Consider the following 24,954-nt stretch of genomic DNA (forward strand, 5'->3'; position numbering starts at 1 on the left):
TAAATGCATTGTAAATTCATTGAATCAAAGATTACAAAAAATTACAAAAGATTACAGTAAGATTATGACAATTACAGATTCCAAATGCATTGTACAGTCATCGGATTAAGATTACAAATGATTATGTTAAGATTACAACAGTTACAGATTTCACATACCAATAATATTGAAAATGGAGCTTGGACTTGGATTGTTCTTTCTCTTCCTCCATAAACCATTATTTACATCGAGTGTTCGAGACACCACTTGAACATAAATTATTGGGGTCTCAAACCAATAAAAAATTGGCACGGAACCATATTTTGGCAGTAATTGATTGGTGTTAATATTATGTGAAATAAATCACACAATCAAAACTATAACACCATCAATTAAGATCCACATCAGAACAAAGTCAGAAACAAAAAATACGAACACCACACACACAATGCTGACAGAAAAATGAATACAGCTTTTACATATTTGGATCAAAATAATTCTACTCAAGATAGAGTTTCACCCTAGTCAATTCATTATGATAATAACAATGGAATTACAACAAATTTATAGCGATCACAAAGATATATTATAACAAAAGAAATAAAAAAAACTCAAAAACCAACTTACAAAGAAGTAAAGATGATAAACCAAAGTGCCCACTCACATCAAGAGCAATCCCTGGACTCTCACGTCGACAATCTCTCTATGCATCTCTCACACTCCAAACTATGAGAACAATGAAAAAATGGATACTTGGTTAGATTAGGGTTTCGATCTCCCTTCGTTCAACTCTCTCTTTCACGTGTTCTTTTTGTTCTTGTACATCATAACTGTAATACTCCGAGAGCCCAGAGAGGGATAGTATATATCGAGAATAAGTAAGGAAAGAAACAACACCAACTGAATATATTTTGGACTGAATGTTAGCAAAAAACTCCAGAGTTAAGCGTGATTGAATTGGGGAGGCTCAAGGATAGGTGACCCTTGAAAAGTTCGCATAGGCCTATTAGAGTAAATTATTCTGATCTTTCCTATTGCTCGATACGAAATGTTACAATAACAATATTACCCAATATTTCGATTGGGATGCCAAGGAAAGCTTATATACAAAAGGAAAAATAGTTGGCAATCGCTTGATATAAGGCTTCCAAGAGGAGATTAACAGCCCACATTTAACCAGTCACTTAACGCGCACACATATATATAAAAATCAAATGCAACATAAATGCACATAAAATGAAATCCAAAATGAACCATTTAAAAATATATCAATTATTTTGAATCATATCTCAACGATTGGTTTAGACACATTATTTGCATATAGAGTTTTCGTATTTAATTGTATATTCAATTTTAAATGTGTTGTAAATTCATTGAATTAAGATTACAAAAGATTACAGCAATTTTACAACAATCATTGACTCCAAATGCATTCTACATTCATTGGATTAAGATAGCGAAAAATTGCAAAATATAGTACAATAAGATTACAATAGTTACAAATTTCACGTATCAATAATATTGAAAATGGAATTTAGACATAGATTGTTCTTTCTCCTCCTTAGGACAAAGCATTATTTATATCAAGTGCTTGAGACACCACACCAATATAAATTATTTGTGTATCAAACTAATAAAAAAATTGGCACCTAACCATATTTTGAAATTGATTGGTTTGGAAACAAAAAACAAAATAATATTATTTATATATAGACTTTTCGTGTTTAATTTCACATTCAATTTTAAATGCATTATAGATTCATTTAATCATCAAGATTACAAAAAATTTCAAAAGATTACAACAAGATTACGACAATTACGGATTCCAAATGCATTGTACATTCATTGGATTAAGATTATAAAAAATTACAGAAAATTACAATAACATTACAAAAGATTAGAAAAATTACAGATTGCACATACCAATAATATTTTCAAAACATTTATTTTAATGTGGTTTATGAAAGGCAAACAATAGTTCCCAACAATAATTTTAGATGATGATATATGAATAAGTTGGCTGAAGCATGCCCCCTTTTTCTCAGAGGATAGCTATAGATTTTGACGACTCTGTTGCCTTTATTTTGATGATTTTTTTTTATGACAATTAACATAAAACCTTAATAAGTGTTACTCAAATGATTTTGAAATAAGTGATTTGGATTTAAAGGTTTCAGACTTCAAGGCTTTGGTCACAAAGCTTTAAGGGTGTGAGTTGAAATTATTTTGACCAATTTTTTAAAATAGTTTTGAACTTGTTTTTTAAATTAATGAAATCTTGAAAATTCTAAAATATTGTCAAAAATATTAAAATGCAAAGAAAATAGCTCTAAAATAGAAGAAAAATTGTTCAAACAATGAATACAGTCACAAAACTGTTGACTTCTCTTCTAAGATTGTTGACTGGTTAAGACAAATTACCGACTTTCCAAAACAAGTTGATCAATTTTAGTTTATACATTCTAGATCAATGTTTCAAAATTAAATAATCGCCTACTTTTAAACCCGAAAAAACTATTGACTACTTTTTTAAAAATTCAAAATAAATTGTCGACTCTTTATGGAAACAGTTGACAGTTTATGTTTGAAAAATTATTAATAATTGTTTTTCTGCAAACTAATTCTTTACCATTTTTATTCTCCAACAGTTAGAAAGTTGTAAGGTACATTCAGGACTATAAATACAAGTCATTTTAATGATCAAAGGAGCTGTTGAAAATAGTGAGCCATTGTTTCAATCCATTTTTCTTCGAGCCTTGTTCTTATTTTGTAAAATCAGTTATAATAAGATTCATGTTGAGATTCTTGTGTTAAGAATTATATTTTTTATTTCTCTTCATAAGAGTTTCATAGTAGGAATTGCTAGCAGGCTAGTGGGATAGCTAAGGGTTGTATTGGACTGTGGTTTGCAGTTCAAATTTTATTTAACAAAATTAGAAATCTCTAATTGGGTGTTAGAATAGTGGATGTAGGCTAGAAATGATAAAACCATTATAAATCTTTTGTACATTTACTCTTTTCAAGTATTACATAGCACTTTCATCGAAAAATTATTTGTATAAAATTATATCTTACTTATTGTTGTTGCATGAATACAACAATGAATTTAGTTCAATGGAAACGTCGTCATCAAGTCATCTGAATCTACAAAAATAGAAAAACAATCAAATGGCGCAGGAAGTTTCATGTTCAAACACTCTAATATTTAAATTAGACACTGAGTATAATGAAAAAAATTGTATTGAAACTATTATCAAAGATGTATTTTTTCAAAAATTAGTATTTGTTTATTTATAGAAAAATATGAAGTGATCTAAAGTATAATAAAATTATGATTCTGAGAAATAACGCTTATCTTGATTAATTCTAGTATAACTGTAACGACCCTAAAGTGGATCTAGGTGTTTTAATACTTGACGTCGGTGTTTCGCAATTAGAATGTTGGACTAAATATTTTTATTAATGCTTAATGTTAATTTCCTTCATGGCACAGAAATAATTTAGATTACATAATTTTATTCTATAGTTCATGAAATCAGAAATTTAAGTGAAAGGGCCTCAATTAAATAGTTAATGAGATGTCTAACCTAAGTAGAGAATTAAGCCTGGTGGGCTTGGAATATATGTATATGGGATATATGTGATTTGGGCTTAGGCCCATGGTGAGAAATTATTTGGAAATAATGGGCTTGATGGTGTAATAAGAAAATGGGGAAAAGAAAATAAATTAAGTAGCATTTGTCACTCAAGCCCCTGGATATTTTTTGTTTGTAATATGAAAAGAGGGTTATTTCAGTAAATTCTGGAGCTGGCGTGCAGACCTGTGCGCGCTCCTTTTTCCCAGCAGCCTCTGTGCACAAATATCCTATTTCAGTGCAAGGTGTATCCCTTCTTTTTGAATGCACTGTTCCATTGCTTATTTAAGTCCATCTCCGTGCTCTTCTTCTTCTTCACCCTCTCTATCCTATTCCATCACTTCTGTTTGCTGCTGCTGTTTACTTCATGTGCGCGGGTGGAACTCTCTCTGATTTCATTCTCAACAGGCAAGTTCTCTTACCCATTTTTATTCCAATGCAACCACGTTATCTTTCAGTGCGAGCTCCCTCTTAGATATATTCTATATTGAAATGCAAGTTTCCTTGATTTGCAAACTGTTGCTTATTGTGTCACCTCGCTGTTAGTGTTTTCCACTGTGTCTATTTTGTTTATAAAGTTCCTAGTTGCTGTGAAGTCCATTTGATGTCTCAAGCGGGGTTTGATTCACCCTAATATTTGTTCAGTGAATGGCTTTCCTTCTTACTTACAGCTGGGTTTTTGTTTAGCTCGTTGCTCCCTGTTCAGGCATTTATATATGTACATGTTGCATCACTTTTGGAAGCTCTCACCCATAGCTGAATGTAGAGTGCTAAGTCACCATTAAATGATTTCATTAAGGTATTTGGAGCAAACAACAAAAGCCTCAACTGAAAATATATATAAACTATTCGCATATATATATGAGACCCACTTGTAAATACTTATTCAATATGCGTAACGAGCTGATACCCCTCCCCCCCGAGATTTGAAAAGCTTATTAAAGCATGCCCTGCCTAGCTAATCCACAAATATATTATGCTTAAACAGTCATTCGAATGCCCCTGTTCTGTTCTGTTATGTTCGGCAAACCCAGTTATATATATATACACGTTCAACGTCATTGATGTTCTAGCGAGCTCGTTCCAGTTCTTTCCGCGAGCTCGTTCCAGCTCTTTGCCGCGAGCTCACACCTATAAGTTCCCTGGCCGCTTAATCGCGAGCTCATCTGTCAAGCTCTTGGCCGCGAGCTCTTGCCGCGCGCCTGACCTCAAGCTCGTCCAGCGAGCTCTTGCTCAACCCCTTGACCGCGAGCTCGTTCACCTCATGACCCCGAGCTCGTTCGCTTGTCCTTCCCGCGAGGTCTCTTGAGCTCTCTCCGTAAGCTGCGACCTCAAGACCTCGAGCTGTTCTCGAGCTCGTCCCATATGCCTTGAATGGGAGCTATCAGCTCTCACCCTATTTATTTACGTAAATGTTTGCATTTTCCTTAATTTATATTTTACTTTCCTTTACTTTAATACATAAATGTAAATAAGAAAGTACCCCCCATTTGGATTCAATAAAAATATCAAAAAAATCAAAATCCATAAAAATAAAAAGTTAGAATTTTGGTTTTAGTACAAATCCATAAATTTGCAATTTTACCACCATCGAAATACATAGTTTCCGTTTCTTGAAAAATTCATTAAAAATCATTTTTACAACAATAAATGCTAGTAATCAAATTACCGGGAGTTAGTTTTTCAAGATGAAGACATTTTCAAAAAATGTTCTATTTGGTCCATTACCTTAGAAAAATTTCAGGATTATGTTTGGTCAGCAATTTCACGTGGTGTGGTCATTTGATTGCATGGGGTCGAATAATGAATTTGAGTTATGAGCATGAATGCAAGTAAATGCATACTATCACTGGTTAAATGAAATCACAACAATCATATGATGGGAATAATAGTTAGTAAATTTATAATACACCTCAACTGGTGAATCGAGATTTAATATTAAATAGCATCTCTCAAAGAAGTATTCTTGTGTTGTAAATTACATTAAGCATTTTTGTGCCATAAATTACATCTTGAATGTGGTAAACATTATGAAGTAAGATTTGTTGAATTTATCTGATGATGGGGAAAATACCCGGTATGGGTAAGTGATGTTAACAACATGAATATCGCAAAATCAGGAATTTAAATACATGTGGTTGGCAAATGCATACATGATGCATACATGTACAGGTTCCATATATATATGTGTTTTGCGCACCTATTATTTTGCGCGGAGGGAGAAAGGGTACCCTGGAGCACTTGGCACGGGACGAGGTGGCCATGGCCCGGCAAGTTGGCTCCATATTTATTGTGAGGTTTTGTCTATGTGATACACTTTGGCATGTGTTGATTTATGGCTCGCGAGCCTATGAGACTTGATTTTGATATTACATTTATATGCACATTTGCATAATAGTACATGGTGGCATGATACATTTAACTTGGAATTGATCAAGTCTTAAAATGTGATATTTGTATACATCAGTGATGTTCTGGAGTACTCTTTTTGGTGTCACCTTATTCTTGGTTCATGATCATTGTTTATTACCCTAGAACTTACTGAGCCTTGTGGCTCACTTGATCTTCTTTGCCATTCCAGGTAAAGGGAAAGCTATTATTGGGGGTGAGTCCAGTGGGACTAAGGCCTGAGGATAGAGGTGTACGGGGATGCGTCCTAACTTGAAGATCCTGTTAGCATTTTGGTGAGACTTGAGATGAAATGAGTCTTATTTTGTTAGTTAACATTAGAGTCTCTTATCTATTTTGTATGGCCGTTGAGCCCGACTCTTGAGCTATTAGAAGTGTCATTGAACTTAAGCATGGTTTCCGCTGCTAATGAATGAAATGAGTTGTTTGTTTAATTGTGGTTGTTCTATATCATCTCTGTGATGACATCCTTTCGAATATCCTATGCTAGCGGGAATATTCGAGAGTGGGCCCTTACAATAACTGAGACTAGATTTGTTATAGAAGATATATATCTTTTATAGATGATGTTTATCTTGATTAATTTTAGTTTAACTGAGATTAAGATTGTTATGAATGACGTTTTTCTCAATATTTCAAAATCATTTTAGAATTAGAGTTCTTTATAGATAATTAATTATTTTTTTGGAGAAATTTTTGGATGTCGAAGTTATCTTATTTTCGTGTTTGTGTGGGACTCCCCGTGTATAAAAAATTTATATCTTTTAGCCCAAAATATTGTTTTGGGCTCTTGGGCTTTTAAAGACAATATTTTCTTATGACACAACACTTATTATTCTAAAAATATTTTTAAAACTATTCAAATTTTTGTTGACCCAATTTACCCCTGGGTGTGTGGTACTATACATATCAAAGTTTACCTAAGGCAAAAGTAAAATGATATTTCGCTATCTTAGAAATCAAAATCACTCTCCAACTTTGAATTAAAGTCATTATTCTTGCCCAAAAAGGGGCATTTGAATTCCTAGCCAAATCATTCCAATTCAAGTATGATTGTTCCTCTACAAGCCATGAAATTCCAGCCACCGTGGTTGGTTCCAAAAGCCTTTACCCAAAAAATCATCTTTGTCTGGAGAAGAAAATCAGTAGCCTTAATTGAGAAAATATCGAAGTGGACATGATATGTCCTGTAAAAGTTTTCCTTCTACTAAGGTTACAACAACCAATTATGGAAAGACAGAGCAAAGTGAAAAGCTCATTTAGAAGAGAGGGAAGTCTTCCTTTTGTTTTTGCTAGCGAAGTTGTAAGACACTAGCTAGTGGCATCATTTTTTTTTTCTTTTTGTTAAACATAAAAAGAATTGAAATTAAACAAATCTTGTAAAAGGTTATATATTTTGGTAATTCGTGACATCGAACAAAAGAAATCAATTCATACGATACAAAAGCGACACCAAAAATAGTTGCTAGTGAGGGATAAATTTATATCAATAAATTTCTTTTGTTTCTTTGTTTCTCTATATTGTTTTGATCTTGTTTGTATAGACATTTTGAGTGTTTTCTTTATTTCGTTTGTTTTGTCATTGTGCGATGGGGTATGCTTTGATTTGGATTCTATATTGAAGTTTTCTCTATCTATACATATTTTTTTATTTTAAAAAATTTTTGACAACAAAATAATAAATACAGTATAAATAATTATTTAAAAAAATTAAATTTGCTTTGTTTTAATCATTCTCAATACTCTTTTTGAGAAGCAAAATATGTTATGATTTATAATGAACATCAAGAAGAAAGCGAAAAAAAAGATTCTACCCTTCTAGTAATGGAGAACGATATGGAGCTTGTATATTTGTTTACATATCTCTCGTATTATTTTGTTGATTTCTCTCTTTTCGTACCTTTACTCGTTTAAAGAAATAAAAGAGTTGATCAAGTACAATATTTAATAATTATTTTAATAATATATACAACAATATATATTTACACAAAAAGGATGCTAAGCACTTAAATGGTGATGTGAAAAACTAAAAAAAAAAGTGAACCATTTCATTCGAAAATGTATAGTATTTAGCAAAGGCTTAAAAACTAATGATATGTGTGACATCTTATCCAACTTCACAAATGGTGAAATAAAAATTTGAAACTTAGAAACAAACAATAAATGGATTTGTTATCCTATAATCATTTTTTTCTTGTAATGTAGGAAAGTCAAGGGGTCTCAGGTCATAGACAACTTTTTATTCAAATCATTTGACAAAGTTCGTCACAAATTAAGGTTCTAGACCTAACTTCTAAGATAAACATAAATGATTGCGCAAAATTAAACTCATGATCTCGTAGTATATTGAGCTCTCGAAAGCATGCGAAAAATCATCTGTGTTGTTATCCTAGAATCATTATTATATAAAAAATTAAAAATAAAAATTTGTAACTTTTTCATCTAGCTTTTCCTTTGTACTGTATTTCTTTTATGATTGTAAAAGGTTATGATTATTTTCTATTGTAAGTGAATGAAATTAAACTAAGAATCTCAATTATAAAAATTATTTATACAAAATAAGTCATAGACTATAATTACATAAAAGGACACAAATAAGATAATAAAATAAAAATAAAAATAAAAATAATAAAATCATAAATTAGTTTCTTTCTATGAAAACCAAGAATAGAAATGTACAATGTTATAAACTAGGGGTAGACGGGCGAGAGCCCGACAAGGTCCCCCTATTGACTTGGCTCAGGCCTAAGTGAAAGTGAAGGGCCTACCCATCCCAACCAAGGGTTTTTTGGGATTTATGGTCGATGCCCCCAACCCACAAGAAAGTGGCCAAACCAACCCACTTTGTCAACCGTTTGGATTGAATAAAGTTACTAAGCTCTTGATGGCCTCGCCTATCTTTCTTACTTGCCTTTATTAATAGTAGGCAACCTTTTTAACTAGTACATGCTATAGAGATAGTCAACTCTATTATCAAAGAAATAAGAAAATGGATGACCATTTGACACCAAATATCTGAAGGTGTGAAAAGAATAGTTGTGAGAAACAAGAATTGGACACTCCCGAATGTATATACCAATAGAGTAGCGATAAAACCTAACCACGGTAAAGGCTCCTCTCTCTTGTGCTAGTAGTAGGGAAAGTAATTGTGAGATAGAGCAAGTAATGAGGGTTAGGATCAAAGGGTAGTCCTTTATAGATTTCGAGTTGGGAATAAATTAGGAGATCTGTTGAGTATACAAACTCTATGTACAAATAGTACAGGTAATATTATTTAGTTATATTTTGTGATCTTAAATAATAATTTTATTGTATAAAATGTAAAAAATATCTCTATTGATTTTGACAATCAAAATAATTGTTAAAACTAATTAATAGAAATAAATTTTTGACATTTTATATAATAAGACTAATACCATTTAAAACTACAAGAATGGGATCGAGAGTCATCATGATAAGCTCATTTTTTGGTGTTCTCTTTAGTTGTCTCTGCAATTCATCATAAGAGCTGGGAAACTATGTTCCTGCCATATATGCATTTTCTTGACAAAGCCCTTGTTGTTGCTACATCATGTACAGGCATGCATGCACATTAGAATTTCTTCTATCGCATTACTGGAAAGGTTATTAATCATGTCTAAAGTTGAGGCTTGCATTTTCTTAAGGCAACCTTTCAGCATGTTAGTGGGTATTCTCACAAGGGTATCACACTCCTTATGTATTGTTTCTATTAAATCATTGACACAAAAATGAAAGAACATCAGGAAGTAGATTATTATGAATCTCCTTTTGTAACATTATTGATAGCCTAAAAATGGATTTATGAAAAAGTATTTATAATTTAAAAAATAAAAGTGTTTAGGGTTTTTGAAAATTAGTTGATAATTTTGTGAAGAAATGTTGCTAGCTCCTTATAAATGTACTCTAATTTCCTTAGTGTACAAAATTTGGGCACAAATAGCATAACCCCCCCCCCCCCAAAAAAAAAACAAAAAAATTGAAATCAGTAACTCCAATACAAGATGCAGCTCGTAGGGTTTAAACATATTCAATGAAATTTTTAAAATTTTGTTGATGTAAATAAATTCATCAAGTAGAGTTTACATAAATAAATAAAATTGATTTTGAAATTTTATTAACTACCCCATACTTTTTTGAAAGTAAATTATTAATATTTGTTTGAATAATATTAAATCGCATCATTAATTCCAATGAATTACATGAAAATAATTTTATGGGCATTTTCCTATTTTCTCATTATTTATTTTTTGTTGGGCTTCTCACTTTCTTTTTTGTCCTAATTGTATTCCCACTTTGACCATTCAAATGAATTTCTAGAGTTTAAAACAAAGCATATATGTCTCAATGTATAAATTTTAATAGTAATACTAAATTAACAGTAACATCAAATAGGCACAAAGACGCTCATGTTTGTCACAGAATATGAACCGTAACAAATAGGCACCCTTTTTTAAAGCTTGACTTGAACTTATCTGTCAAGTCTCACGTATAAATTTTTCATTTTCGTAGCACAAAGTAATGTAGTTTAACCAACTCTCTTAACTTATTTAAGTTGATAAAGAGGGTGGTTGACTTACCAATTTAACCGCTCATAAGCAATTAAATTGACTTATAAACTATATAACTTATTTTATTACACATTTATTAAAATTTAAATACTGACAAACTTATAAGTTGTTTTAATAGCGTTTGAGATAAGCTGTTCCCCAACTTTTCCAAATAAGCTGCAAACATTATGCTCTTAACCACATTGAGTAAACTCATCAAACATTGCAACAAAATAGCTCACCAATCACAAGCCAGGCAGTCCATTTCTTTTTCTTTTTTTTTAATCTCATCTTCAATTTTACAGTTGAGATACCAACCATAAAGATGACAGTAATAAACATCTAACTAGCTTCATGCTTTCATTTGGCAATCAGATGCAAGATTTGGACAATATTAGGACTATGAATGAACTATTTCAGAAGGAAAAGTGGACGTCTCTAGCAGAGATGATTACAATCTTCGGGGAAAAAGGTCAGAGAATTCAGCATACATCCATATTTAACACCTTGCAGATTCCATTCCCGCCACTTCACTCATCCTTCTTGACTGCTAGTGGCTTGTAAATGAGGGCTTGTATATATCAGGGTATTAGTTCAGCAGCAACTTCTCCTGTAAAAGATATTTTAAGAGAAGGTTTAGTTAATTCCAATTATCGGCATATCATTAGCTAGGTTTCACGTTAACGTCATAAAATATCAAGAAATTTATGATGCAAAATATAAGAGAAAAGGACTTCCCCAATATACAAAACTTATCTACTTTATGAGACCCTGTATAGTTTGGATCATTGGCTCTTATGGCTTGAAAATACTTCTAGCAATCCTTGTAGTTTAGTTTTTAGTCAAAACACCCCATCCGTTACTAAGTCAGTTAAACTAACCTACACTATATTAATTAAATGTTAATTAAATCAAAATAAGCCCTAATTAAATCCAAAAAAAAAAAAACTATCAATTGGAATCGGCTGCCAACGCCGGCAACCCTCCAGTGGTGGGTTCAAGGAACCTATGCCGATGGGCTCTAGAACATACACACACAGAAGAATCTGCAGAGAGGAGGAGACGCAATGACTACACAATTTAGTATCCTCTTCTTCCCTAGTTTTCCTTCCTTTTCTTCTACTTCTTCATCTTCCTCACCAATTCATTTACTACTTCTCCGATTCGGCCAATTCCTCCTCTTCTTCTTCTTCTCTCTGTGTTTGTGTTCCAAAACCCACCGATATGGGTTTTGTGCCCATCGCCAGATGTGTTCCTTCTGGAACCCATTGCTGGAAGGTTGTTGGTGACAGTTAGAACTTGTCGCCGGCAGCCGTTTTTTTAATTTCTAATTTTTAGTTTTTATTTTGATTTAATTAGAATTTATTTTGATTTAATTAAAAAACAACAACAATATATCCAGCCTTTATCCCACTATATGGGGTCGGCTACATGAATTCTAAACTTCTACGTAGGTTACGCCCCAACAAATAGTTTGTTTAGAATTCATATTTGGATCCGACTAGCTTTTACGCTGGCTGTCAGCTACCTAACGCAACCCTCCTCCTTTATCCAGGCTTAGGACCGACAGTGGATAACGTCCCCTGGCGGAGTAATGATGAAATGAAGTTTCAACACTATCTTCATATGAAGAAGTTTCATGAGATGGTGGTGAATGAAGATAATCGATATAGTTGTATTTCATCACTTAGTTATCCGGGCTTTGATTTAATTAACATTAAATTAATATAATTTAGGTTAATTTAACTGAATTAGTAAAGGAGGAGGTGTCTGTCTTTGCCAAAAAAAACTAATCCAAGGGGACTGCTAGAAACATTTTCAAACTACAGGGGTGTCTCACCCAATGACCCAAACCACAGGGGGTCTATATGTGCATTTTACCCTTTTATTTTGTAAAGAGTCTCACCCTTACTTTATAGAAAGGTTGTTTGCAAAATATCACAGAAAAGGAAAACAAGGGTTCTAAGAACTACATGAATTTTTATTGAGCTAGACCTGCAAGAGAATCAAAACTATGAATATGCAATAATCATAGTCCTACTAGAAACTATATTATTCAATGGTAAACAAACTCTTGCATAATAAAGCCACAACACTGTAACAAGAACACCTGTATTAGGTTAATTTTGTTCCCATAAAGCACAAAAACCTTCCTAGACCATTTTGTGCAGCAATAACTGTCACACGCCTGCATCTTTGCTTCCACTCTAGGAAGTTAATAAGGTACCTTTCTATTCATAGACATGCAAACCCCTAGAGATTATTGAGAGGTTGACTTCGTGTTGCCAAACCCAGCTAATAGAATTAAGGTATGTGATGAGGTTGTAGACATCTACACCCCGTGCTGTCAACTCAAGTGTTGTCACAATCCCATTTTAGCTGGGTTGCCAGAATTTGGAAAGAGTAAAAATGATCAGACTTGGAAAACATGCATGGTATTGTAGCTTTAAAATTTTAAAACATGATATTTGACTTTCATGTCGTTGTAAAAGTTTCAGGAGATAAATGGAACTGCAAGAAAGGACAGAAAAGAGGCAAAAAATTCATGAGCATCCAACACCAGTCATCACATTAAAACCAGACCAAATATGAGAAGTTTGAAATCATACCATGCATGCATCTGATAAAGTAATCCGATTCTGGGAAGCAAACAGTTCCTTGGATAAAAGGTGGAGGCTGATAGACAAAGAACACAAAGTGGCGATGATCAGGATCATTCCTTGGTTTTGCAGTCTCAACTATTCTCATGCAACATTCTCTATCATAACACGGAACTCCATTCTGACCAGCCACAGCCAATCCCCGATCCCAGGCAGAATTCAAAACCTGATGAACGGAGGACTTTATCAACAGTAATTATAAACTGTAGGAATATACAAGCATGAAAACTAGAATGCAAGTTGTTTTCCACACAGAATTTAGGTGACTTTAGTGTTCATCCACACGTAGAAAAAGCAATGCATTACAAGAGCAAATAAGTACAAGATAGCATCAGGGCTTATAGGAAATAAAGGGGACAAGTAGGATCTTGACCTGCCAACTCAAACCTTCAGGATCAGCCAATGCTTCATCAGTTTCCTGACAAGGAACCTGCATTCCTGACCAGACAAACTTCATTGTTATAGAATGTTTCTTAAGAACATCAAAAACTGGAGAATATCCATCCTGGTTTGTAGGGTTATAATATCCAGCGGTCAGCTCAGCTGCATGGCTTGTAGTTTTGTACCACCAATAAATGGCTGGAATCTGCAGAATACAATTGTTTATTCAGAAACTATTACATCTACATAAGAAACTTACCATTTTGTCATCATTTACTCTAATATTAAAAACTATTGATGCCCCTCATTATCAGTGAGTGCAAGTCTGTGAAGGTTTAGAAAAGTTTCACAAATGTCTTGTATTTTCTATTTTTTATTTATGATTCCTACCTTGAAAATTCAATTTCTCTCCAGTCCCATGACTAGCAGAACTAGAATACCACAATCCAATGCCTGCACCAGGTAAAGATTACTTGTTTCAAGTTAAAGTAACTGTACCCAGTATGCATATAGCCAGTGCACTCAACCTACAACAAGAATTCCTCTATTGACCAATTTACTAATTAAATTTTACCAGAAACCCAAAATCCCTGGCAAAAGCCAAGTATATTGGAGTCTAAATGCCTATTCAGCGTTATTCTTAGCACTAACTTTTATTTTTTCCTCCTAATAGCACTAAAGTCGTGCCTTTACCTTCTTTCATTTATTCATTGATGTTTAACAACAGAAGAAGAAATGAGAAGAGAAAAAGGACATTTCACCATGCCACTCAAAATACTTTGGTAAGAAAAGTTAAGGCAGTTAAAAGACTGAAAATGGCCCAATAATGGCCATGCTCAAAACATTATCATTCTCATTCTGGAAGTTAAAAACTATAGCCCCTTTGAGGACATCCCACAGCTTAGACTGCATTTCCAAACAAAGTACTTAAGTGTTATTAAATAAACCATCGGGAAAAAGGAAAAAATTGTTTAATATTAGAAAATGAAGAATTCTTAAAATGATCTCAGCAAAAACAAAACAAAAAAATCTTAAAATGATGATGAATGAACGGCACTATGAAATTACTGAAAAGAAAATTAAAAAGAAAATTAATAACAAAAGCTTCAGTTTGTCACAGCATCATGAAACAGCCAGATATCATCTCAAAGATTTGAAACTAACATAGAAGCCAGGAACAAATCCATGTAGATTCACCATAGCAGTGTTCCAGCCAGAAACTAACATAGCAGGAAGCTAGTCCATGTAGATTCACCATAGAAGTGTTCCAGCCAGAATGTGTGTTCTTCTATAGCTTCATGGTTGACATTAAAGGTTATGCCAGTAATGAAGGACATTGTCAATCCTAACAACCCGATCTAGGCTGTGTACACTGCAGTCCAGAAACTCTGTCCAAGCTAGAAACCCACTAAAAGAATCACAAATGACAGTTTTATGGCATAATAAATCACTAAACCAGGTTGACCCCTTCAAATATCTAATATGCACTAAACCACTAAAAACATCTATGAATTTCAAATGCATTATACATGCATAAAGTAGCTTTCAATTGGTAGAGTTTGGGATTTGACCAGATTTCATAAGCACAGCCCAATCTTAATCAAAATTTAAGTTCACCTTTTAACTATTTTGGTAGTACAAATGTTAACGTACCAAAACTCCTAAATGATTGACCATTCACACAAAATTATTTGCATCAGATGAAGAAAACCTATTGTTTAAAAAATCAAAGGAGTGTCGTATATAGTGAACATAAAACTGTTGGAGGTGCGGAGCCTGATTTGATTTATGACACCTATGCAGAGCATGTATGGGTGTCCCGCTGCCCTATCTATGGATAAGGGTCAAAGGGGCAGCGCCCCTTGCGGGGCCTTGGAGGCAAAGCCCTCGAAACCTACACATACGTAAATTAGGAGTTTTATTTTTGCCCTAGTCTTTAAATATAAATATGTGGGCATAATTCTTGTAATTGTAACATTCTCAAATAGTGGAAAAACACCCAGTGTGGTAGTGGACATAGGCATTCTTTGCCGAACCAGAACCACGTAAATTCAGTCTTTTGTGTGTGTGATTTTGTTCCAAGTTTTCTTTATCGTTTGATTCATACCCTAACAAAAACTTCATAAAAGAAGACATCTCACCATCAGTTTTTATACTTGAGCGATACATACAAGTAACATCATAAAATTACTACAGATGAACTGAATACAACGAAATGGTACCTTTACAATTATCCGTGTTTCCTCAAATGCAAGGCCTGCAAGAGATAGGACATTATCGGCATGATTTACTAAAGACTGAGCATACCATTGGAGGAAAAAACGTCCATAGTAGCTATCATAGTCCCCTCGTTCACAGAAGAAGCCAGTTTCATGTGGTCTACAATTGTATTGACCAGCATTATCAGGCCCCCTAGCCCAGAAGGAGTGTCCACGTAATTTCGCAGCTTTTCGTAGATTTTGTTGCAAGTATTTGTCATAACACTGGAAAAATGAATAATGTAATACTTGAACATGCTGGCATTTCACATGGAAAAAATACTAAGCAAAACGAATATAAGTCTAATTAACAAGTAGAGAAGTTGTGGATCAATACAGATTCATATAACAAAGGGTAGAAAATATCACATGAACGAAAAGTCAAATCAATTGTATAACATGATAAGCAAAATAATTTTGGGCTGGGTATGGCCCTTTTTGGGAGACATTTTTCACACTTTAGTAAAGATTTAGAGTAACTCTGCCCATGGATTGAGCAATCCTCTTGACACTTCTAACATTGAAGGTGTTCCTCCTTTTTCGTATAGCTGGTCCCAAGCGTCAATTAAGGAGGAAGGTTGCATTAGGTAGCTAACAACTACCATAAAACTCATCAGATCAAACATCATGAATTCTAGATATTGGAGGTCTATAATTCATTTAGCTGACCCCACCTAGTGGGGTTAAGGCTTGTGATTGTTGTTGTAGGTAAAGATTTAGAGTCTTCACTCTCCACTTCATAAGAGTCCATGTGACTCTACCAGTAGTCTTCCATATTTTGCACCAGCCAAAAGATTCTAATAGATATAAATATGAAACTTAAATGAAAGTAGATTAGTACTGAGGTAGCTGATGATAAAGATCACTCATCACCATCATCATCATTATCACGAGAATTATTCTCCATGGACTTAACTCTCTAGTCATCTCTATTCATGGCTATATCCTGTGTATGCTATTTTACCCCGTATCATGCCTAAGAGTTCCCACCATGGTCCCATTAGTGTTGTCTTAAGAGTTTCTGAATGTTCAAATGTTATAACAGACCAGTTCCCTGCCACATCATGAAAAGTTATGAGCATAAGTTCAAATAATTGGGATATGGCTGAGAAACTGGTAAACTAAGATCCTATTAGTTCATATACTAAGAGCATGGAAAAACCTTTTGTAAAAGCAATTTCAGATGTCCTTTGGAAATTAATAGCATGTAGCAATTCTTTGTAGGTTTCCAAGGCAGAAATCATTGTCTTGGATGAAACCTCTGTTGAATTGGACACCAACCCATAATAATGATAAGTTTGAACCATGGCCAAAAAATGATTCTCCAGGATTAATGGCCCTATTCTATTGAAGAATTTCCACTTCAAATGATTCGGTATGGAAATGTCCATTACTGACATGGATGTGTTTGTATCAAAACTGACAAGCAGCTCAAAGGAGTAACAAGGGACCCTATAGCACAAAATTTCCCATTTCAACACTGATATGCTTGTGTGGTAAATCATATTTTACAGCACAGATGTAATAAGATCATTGCAGGCAGAGCACAGACAACCATCACTTCAGCCACTACACAGAATTTAGGTAAATGAGGAAGAAGTGAGACATGGGCACAACATAGGGTTTGCTCAAAATGGATACCTGAAACTCACCAATACCAGGGTACCTCCATCCTATCCTTTCTGCAAAAGAAGGGTACCTCAGCTCCCCAGATGCTCCAAGTCCAATTTCAACTGCGGAGATAAGACCCTCAACAAACAAATCATCAAACTCTATTCGAAAGCTTCTCATGAAGTCAAAATAGACCTGAAAAAGAAAATTGTAGAATGGTAAAAGAAGTCAAACAACATTGGGAAATATGTCAATGAAGTTAGTCCCTTAGGACGAAAAATACCCATGGTCCCATACACGGAGACTTGCAATTTCACTCTCCCTTCGAAGGAAAAAAGAAGCCCCTTGCAGGGAGGGGAAGGGGGGGGAGAGATTGTCCTTACAAGTTATCTATACCACAACAAACAGCCTAGTAATAATATGGGACAGCTACAGGGAAATTGACTGCTAAATATTTACAAGCACACTTCAATAATGGGCAGAGCTGTGGAAAGATCAACATTATCAAGGAGAAAAAGAGAGATAAGTATATAGAAGAGTTAAAACAACTTATGTTGGGTAACGGCAAGTTGGAAATAATAATACTAAAACTGAGAGCATGAAATGGCCTAGAAGCTCATGAATGAAAAAGAATTATAAGGTGACTACCATTTTCAGGATGCATCCAACGAATCTATGATATATGAAAAAACATTACTTCAGCAATGGAATGTATAAAGCCCTGAAACAAATGAGGCATGGGCCACAGGATCCCAATTGAGATAATAGTAACATTTAAAATTAAAAAGAGATAAGACATGTATCAATGAAGTATGATAGTTTAATACCTCTATACCGGTTCTACCCTTTAGCACTCGTTCTTTATCAATGCCCCAAGATAGGCATTCAGTATTTCTCCTTCCTTCACGATCTGTGAAGAATATATCTGGGTTCTCTTTGCCAATCTCCAGTACCCATTGAGGGAGGGAGATTGATACACTATTAGAATCATTTCCTCCATACTCATGAAATGCCATAACAACCTAAAAATAGAAGTGACAGGAACAGTCATTTAGATACATTGAGGAACGTCCTTGCTATAGGTAAGTTGCAATCAGTAAAGCACTTTAACAGATAATAAAATTCATTGAGTACAAATTTAAAAGAGAAATTGTTACATACTTTGGCTTCCAGTAAAAATCATGGAGAAGTAAAATGTAACGCATCTTTAAGCATCGTATGGTCCAAGAAAATTAACAGTAAAATTGCAGAGTTAAATTCTTCAGTCATAAGTGATAGTGATTATAAAATCCCATCTCTGTAGTGCTTAGCTTGGTCAATTTTCTTGTACAGGGCTTGCTGCCTCCCAGCAAGTCAACGAATTTGCAAGGATGGAACTCCTCATAGACTAATTAGCTAAAACAAGGAAAAGAAAACTCAAAAGACCTGCAATTTCAGTTGGAGCTCCCGGATGATGGTAAATAGATCCCTGTAACCAGACCATAGATACTTCTGTGGGTTCCACCCTTCAACAATACCCCACCAACAATCCACAACGACACCATCTACATGTAAAGACTTCAGATGTCTTAACTCCTGTCTAACACCTTCAGGATCAACCAACAGGCAGAAATTGTTGATTACACCAGTCTGACATAGAAAAAAGTACCAAGTATGATATCAATTAGAAGAGTTCAAAGAAAGACAACAAAGCACAGAAAATAGGGTTCTTGGAAAGTACTGCATATTTAGAAATAAATAGAGAATTAAATCAGAAATGGGCTCCTAGTGCAAGAGGCTGGGGAGGATTGTATTTTGTGAGGGTCTGGGGAGGATTGTATTTTGTATTTGGACACAGCCTTCCCTGCTTTTTTATTCTGCAAGGAGGCTGTTTCTAAAACTCAAACTCACGACCTCCTGATCACAAAGGTGTAAGTTTACTGTTGCTACCAAAGTTCACATTAAATCAGGGAAAGAGAGAGAGAGAGAGAGAGAGAGAGAGTTACAGCAAGCATCACATAAACAGGGACATAAGGAGTTCCTGCAAAATCAGTCTCATGCTCCCTGGAACCAATGTCTTGCATAAGCTGCAAAAATTAAACCAAACTATCAAGGAATTTTACCTTGTCAGATAAAAATAGCAGTAACAAGTCACAAATAGATGAGTGATGTGTACAATAAAAAAGAAAGTCTAGAAATTTGCAAGAATGTTATCCTTAAAAATTCCACGACTCCAATAAAAAAAAAAAAAAAAAAAAAACCATGACAATCCCCCTCATTTGATTGCTCATTTTTATATAGCAGAGATTCTCCTATAGATATATAGCTTTATTTTCTGTTGAATTAAGATGAAGTGGGAAAAGAACTTAAGAATCAACCATATGTAATTATTGCCATCACTTGCCTTAATTTCACCAAGTGCAATGGATAATCAACCACACTGAAGGAAACAAAATTCTAGCATTCAAATTAAAATAGATACTTCCATTTCCTTTTAGTTGCATTCCACCTAAATGATCCATGTCAAGGCTAAAGCCACTAAAACCAAGTGTCTTTTCTTATTTGTTCCCATTATACCACTCCAAAAATGAATCGACTAGGGCATCGTCACTGGAAACAAACATAAAAGATCAAACATATAAAGTTTTCTTACCACCGAACATAATATGAGAATCAAGAAATTAACCATCATCTTTATACATAGAAATAATGCATGAGAATCTTACAAAATGCTGCTTTCTATATGAAAAAGGTATCCTTCAAAGAAGTTGCAGATATGTACAGCCTTTTCCAACAAAAAGAAAAATCTCTAAAACACTCCAATATTTCATAGGAAGATTACACCTGAAACTCATTGCAACCTCCTCCATCCCAAGGTATCATCTCCCTCTCCTACAAAAACAGCACAATCTTAAATCCCACTATGTGGGATTAAGAAAATTCCCTAAACCCTAAACCCTATATAAGCAAAAGAATACAAGATCCTGATATGTCCACAAACACGATCTCCCAATTACTAAGCTCAAGATGAAGAGTAATATTCTGAAAATACTTGACTGCTTTATTTTTCAAGAATTCCTAATATCATGATACTAGCAAGATTGGGGAAGGAAACTTCCAACTTCTTAGAAAACAAAAATATGACCCAAAAATCACACCTTGTACCATTGCCTATATATGCAGGCTTAGATAAATAAATAGAATATCTTGTAGAGAAATGCTTGCAAGTTGCAGAATGGCAATGAGACTTTGAAATCATGATCATACATTGCTAGTGAAGCACTTAAATTGTTTCAAATGATTTGATTGAAGCAGCAATAGAAATGTTTACTTCGAAAGAACAATTAAAGATATAGGGTAGGAAAAAGGACAAGCAGTTAGCAATTATTGCTCAACAACAATAAAGCATAACCAGTGTTATTAAAGGCCCAACACACACTAAGGCACAAAGGGTGTTGGAGCCTAAGGTGCAAGGTGCAAAGTGAGGCGCATGCCTGGTGGATACAAGGTGCAGACTAACCTGAAAAAAAACATGTCCTATTTGAAGAATAAGGTATAAAACAGGTCATAACTCCTAATAATATATTTACAAGCATGTTATCAAGAAAATTAAAAAAAATAACATATACTAAGTAAAAAAAATATTAAAACAAGTTACATATATGTAAATTTCAACAAAACACATCCCATCATATTTTAGCAACCAGCATACAAGTATCACAAAAGTTAAAAACTTTGTAAGAAATTTTAAAATCTATTGTTGGTATATGTATATAATGAAAAGAACAATAAAAAATGTCAAAATATGCAATTTAAAAGTCTTAAATTAAATCTTAAACAATTTGTAGGTCTTAAATCCTAATTAAGATTAACTAATTATGCATTTTAAATAATCTAAAAATCATCATCATCATCAAGATCAAACATTTCCATATTTTCATCATTAAAAGCATCATCTCTAATATCCTCTTCTTCCACATCATCTCCCTCTCCCTCTCCATCTTCATCAAGTTCAAACATAGTTGTTAAATCGATATTCGAATCGAGAATCGAAATCCTTATTTCATGAATCGTGAATCAAGAATCGAATCGAATCGTAAGATTCGGTACACATTCTCAATTTCAACTATAAATAATATATATCCATAGAAAATAAATAATGTGCCAACCATGATCAATTCTTTTAAATATAAATAGATAAATAAACTTTTAAATATATTTGCTAAGTTTAAAATTATACCAAAAGAAAAAAGTATATTCATATTGCCTTTAAATTCAAATTGCACCAAACCAAACCACTTTCAAAATAACAAGCTAGAAAAAAGAAAAAAAAACCTACAACTATAAGGTTACTAATAAACTCTATTGTCCATAATCTTCACTAGTTATCAATCATCTTCATCTTCAAGTTCAAGAGCATCATCATCTTAATCATTTTCATCATCTTCTTTGTTTTCAAAGATAGCCAAATCGAACAAATATTTGATTAAAGCGCACATGCAGACGAAGTCGCACGAATTGGATGAATCGGATGAATCGTGTTATTCATGCGATTCACGGTCGATTCATCCGATTCATAGTTGATTCTAAGGGATTTTCGATTCACCTTATAAATTCGACTTTATTTCTATATGAATCGAGTTGAATCGTACGATTCGAATCGTAAATCGTATGATTCTAAGGGATTTTAGATTCACCTTATAAATTCGATTCAATTTCTATATGAATCGAGTCGAATCGTACGATTCGAATTGTGAATCATAAGATTCTAATAGCAGTGAGTTCAAATTCAATTTGAGCATTTGAAGTAGTAGCCCTTTTACTCATTGTCAAGTTAGGATTCTATTAGATATAATTAATTTTTAAAAAAGTTACAATAATAAATAGAAACTCTAAACAGTAAAAAATTAAATAAAGTAATACACAGTAAATATACCCTAAAAACAATTAAAAAAAAGCCAAGCAAGCCTAAGCCCAAGGCTGTGCCTGAGTGCCTGGCAGGCCTAGGCGCACCTGGCTAGTTTGTGCCTACCTTGAAGCATTCTAGGCACCAAAGGTGCACCTTGCACTTAGACGCGCCTTTAATAACACTGAGCATAACGTTAACAAATCTGCATTACTTAAGTCGAATAGGCGAAAGCAAGAAGTAAAAAAGAAAAGAAGGCAAATTTGGGAAAAAAAAAAAAAAAAAAAGAGCGTGGGAAAGAAAAAAGTAAAGCATTGACATTACTTGACTGTGCATGCAGATGAAAAGTAGACAATTGGTAAAGGGGGAGCTTTTGGTAAATGCCCGCAGTACTGGAAGTTCTGCATACCAAATTAACAAGGATAGGAGATCACCTGGTCAGTCCCCAAACATTCAGCTGAGTGAATGGGGCTTGCAATTGCATACTTCTCACTCTTTGTATCCGTCTCCGCAACCACAACAGAATCAAGTGATGCTGGTGATAAACTCTCATCAAGCCTTAGAACTGATGGCTGACAGTCTAATGAAGCTCTAGTGGAGCAATTTCTCAATGAACTAGCAGATAATGGGCTTCCAACTGACCTAACAAGAAATGTCCCCTGCGCATAAATTAGTATGTCAAATTGAGAGCAAAAAAGAAAAAAAAAATAGTATGTCAAATGATAATGAAAAATTATAATGACACCATATATAGGTTCTATAACAACCAAAGACCATTTAAAGCAAAGTCAAAAAAAAAAACAGCTTCCAGCTAGCCAAAATCATGATTGCCTTGAGAGAGCACACTTTGACATTCCTTTATGTGGATGCTAACCAAGTGCATAGTAGTAAATATTGATCAAAACACAGTTTGAACAATAGCAACTGAAGGAAATGCCCATAAAACTATTATGATTTTATAAGTTCGGAAAACATACATAACTCTAACCTTGTTAAACATGCAACCTTTCACTCTTGACACACAGAACCTATGAAAATCTGATAAAACCTTACTTTGTCCAAAACCAAATAAACCTTTCAGAGTTGTTTGTTGTGAAAAAACGGGTAGGGAAACAAAAGTAGCTGAGGGTGGAATTATCCAATTTCTAGTATCACCACCATCTTTAAATTGTTTCCTTTTCCATCAAAACAAAGCAAATATTTTGGCATTATTTTACATTTAATTATCCAAATACTGATCTCAACTATCTACTTATGCAGTCCAGGGAGATGTATCGGCCAAAAACTGCCAGTAAAAACACTATGCTTTCCAGACCTACATACCATGCTCTGTGCCTGTAAAATGGAACTGCAAACATGCTCCTGTTTCGAGTTACAGTTTTAATGGCACGAAAATGTAAAAGAGTAAATAATTTAAAATGCAAAGAAAATTCAGCTAAGTTAGTGAACAACTTTAAAAGTATATCTTACGAACAACCATGTTGCAAACAGCTACTGGATGAACAAAATTAACTACGGAAATGAGTTGGAGCGCAAAATTGAAGAAGAACAGCACCAAATTGGAGGCCAACCATTTGCGAAGGAGGCGGAGAGGATCGGTAGGTAGTGCCGTCAGGGTCGACGGTCCAACCGGCCTCCCTTGCGAGGGCGGCGAGGACGTCGTTCATGTCGGCTCGGGCGGGGAGGGGGAAGTTGCCGTACTGGCGGAGGCCGGCAAGCATGCGGCTAGTGATGGCGCGGCGGTGGCGCTCCCGGAGCTTGGTCCGCTCCTTCTCCTTCTCCCTCTCCTTCTTCCCCTTGGCGCCTGCGCCGGAAGCGGCTCCGTCGGCGGCGGCGCCCATCGCTGCCGCGAAGCCGCGGGGCCGGCGGGGGTGGGGGTAGGGGCGGGAGGTTGTGGCTTCGGTTTGGGGATACAGATCTTGCTTCAGATGGTGACTGTTGGCGTCGTCGTTGACGTTGGTGTTCATCCTTGTACGGCATTCCCGGTTTCCATCTCTTCCCTCTGCCTCTTCGCTCTCTCTCTCTCTCCGTCTCTCTGCTTTTTCCTGTGTCCTCTCCCTCCTCAGTGGCAGTTGATCTTGGATTCGACAAAAAGTGGTGGCCATTCCTTCATCTTTATGGAGAACTACTCCATAAAGTTTAGGTTGGTTTGTTTAAGCCTTTGTCCAAGTTTGAAAGAAAGTATGGTCAAGTTTAAAATATTAATTGTTCCACGTTAACAACTAGTAATAGATAGTATGGTTAACATAAAAAAAAAAAAGTGTTATAAATTAAAAAATAACAGTCAAAAGTGTCAAAATCCAAATATATATTATAATAATGAAATTAACCACAAGTACAATCAACTCCAAATAAATAAATATTAAAAAATCTAAAAACTCCATTAGTAAAAAGTTGAAGAATTAAGTTCAAGCTATTTATATTGCTAAAGTGAAGTTCAATATGACAATAACTGAGTCCAATCTGAGAGGCCCACAATCTGCTATTTTCATTTCCAGCCCCATGTCGTGGGCTTTTCTCTGAGGGCCCAATGGGCCTTAGGCTCGAAACCACCAGAAAACCCATCTC

The 24,954-nt window shown here is 34.5% G+C and overlaps 1 protein-coding gene across 2 annotated transcripts; it reads right to left on the reverse strand.

Annotated features, from left to right (window-relative positions):
• Positions 1-10,814: 10,814 nt before the first annotated feature.
• On the reverse strand, positions 10,815-24,545 carry LOC127813227 (beta-amylase 8). Of its 2 annotated transcripts, XM_052354091.1 has the most exons (10): positions 23,958-24,541; positions 22,821-23,045; positions 19,487-19,567; positions 18,927-19,130; positions 18,329-18,523; positions 17,532-17,696; positions 15,855-16,115; positions 13,625-13,837; positions 13,201-13,417; positions 10,815-11,201 (listed from the first exon to the last, which is right to left on the reverse strand). In XM_052354091.1, the coding sequence occupies exons 1-10, from the start codon at positions 24,489-24,491 to the stop codon at positions 11,173-11,175; spliced, it is 2,124 nt and encodes a 707-aa protein (XP_052210051.1). In that variant the 5' UTR covers positions 24,492-24,541; the 3' UTR covers positions 10,815-11,172. The 2 variants fall into 2 exon arrangements, with proteins under 2 accessions (XP_052210051.1, XP_052210052.1); XM_052354092.1 differs by lacking the exons at positions 10,815-11,201; positions 13,201-13,417 and adding an exon at positions 14,023-14,085 and having other exon boundaries at positions 13,694-13,837; positions 23,958-24,545.
• Positions 24,546-24,954: the final 409 nt, after the last annotated feature.

This window comes from Diospyros lotus, chromosome 11, assembly GCF_014633365.1.
Source record: "Diospyros lotus cultivar Yz01 chromosome 11, ASM1463336v1, whole genome shotgun sequence".
Taxonomy (NCBI): Eukaryota; Viridiplantae; Streptophyta; class Magnoliopsida; order Ericales; family Ebenaceae; genus Diospyros; species Diospyros lotus.

What these genes read in the sequence shown, in the direction of transcription:
- LOC127813227 (XM_052354091.1), bottom strand. Translation starts at nt 24,491, where the DNA reads ATGGCCACCACTTTTTGTCGAATCCAAGATCAACTGCCACTGAGGAGG. An exon ending in CTCCGCCTCCTTCGCAAATG is followed by an intron (nt 23,046 to 23,957) that starts GTTGGCCTCCAA and finishes ATTTATGCGCAG; the next exon opens with GGGACATTTCTTGTTAGGTC. An exon ending in AGCTCCAACTGAAATTGCAG is followed by an intron (nt 18,524 to 18,926) that starts GTCTTTTGAGTT and finishes TTCTATTTTTAG; the next exon opens with GTTGTTATGGCATTTCATGA.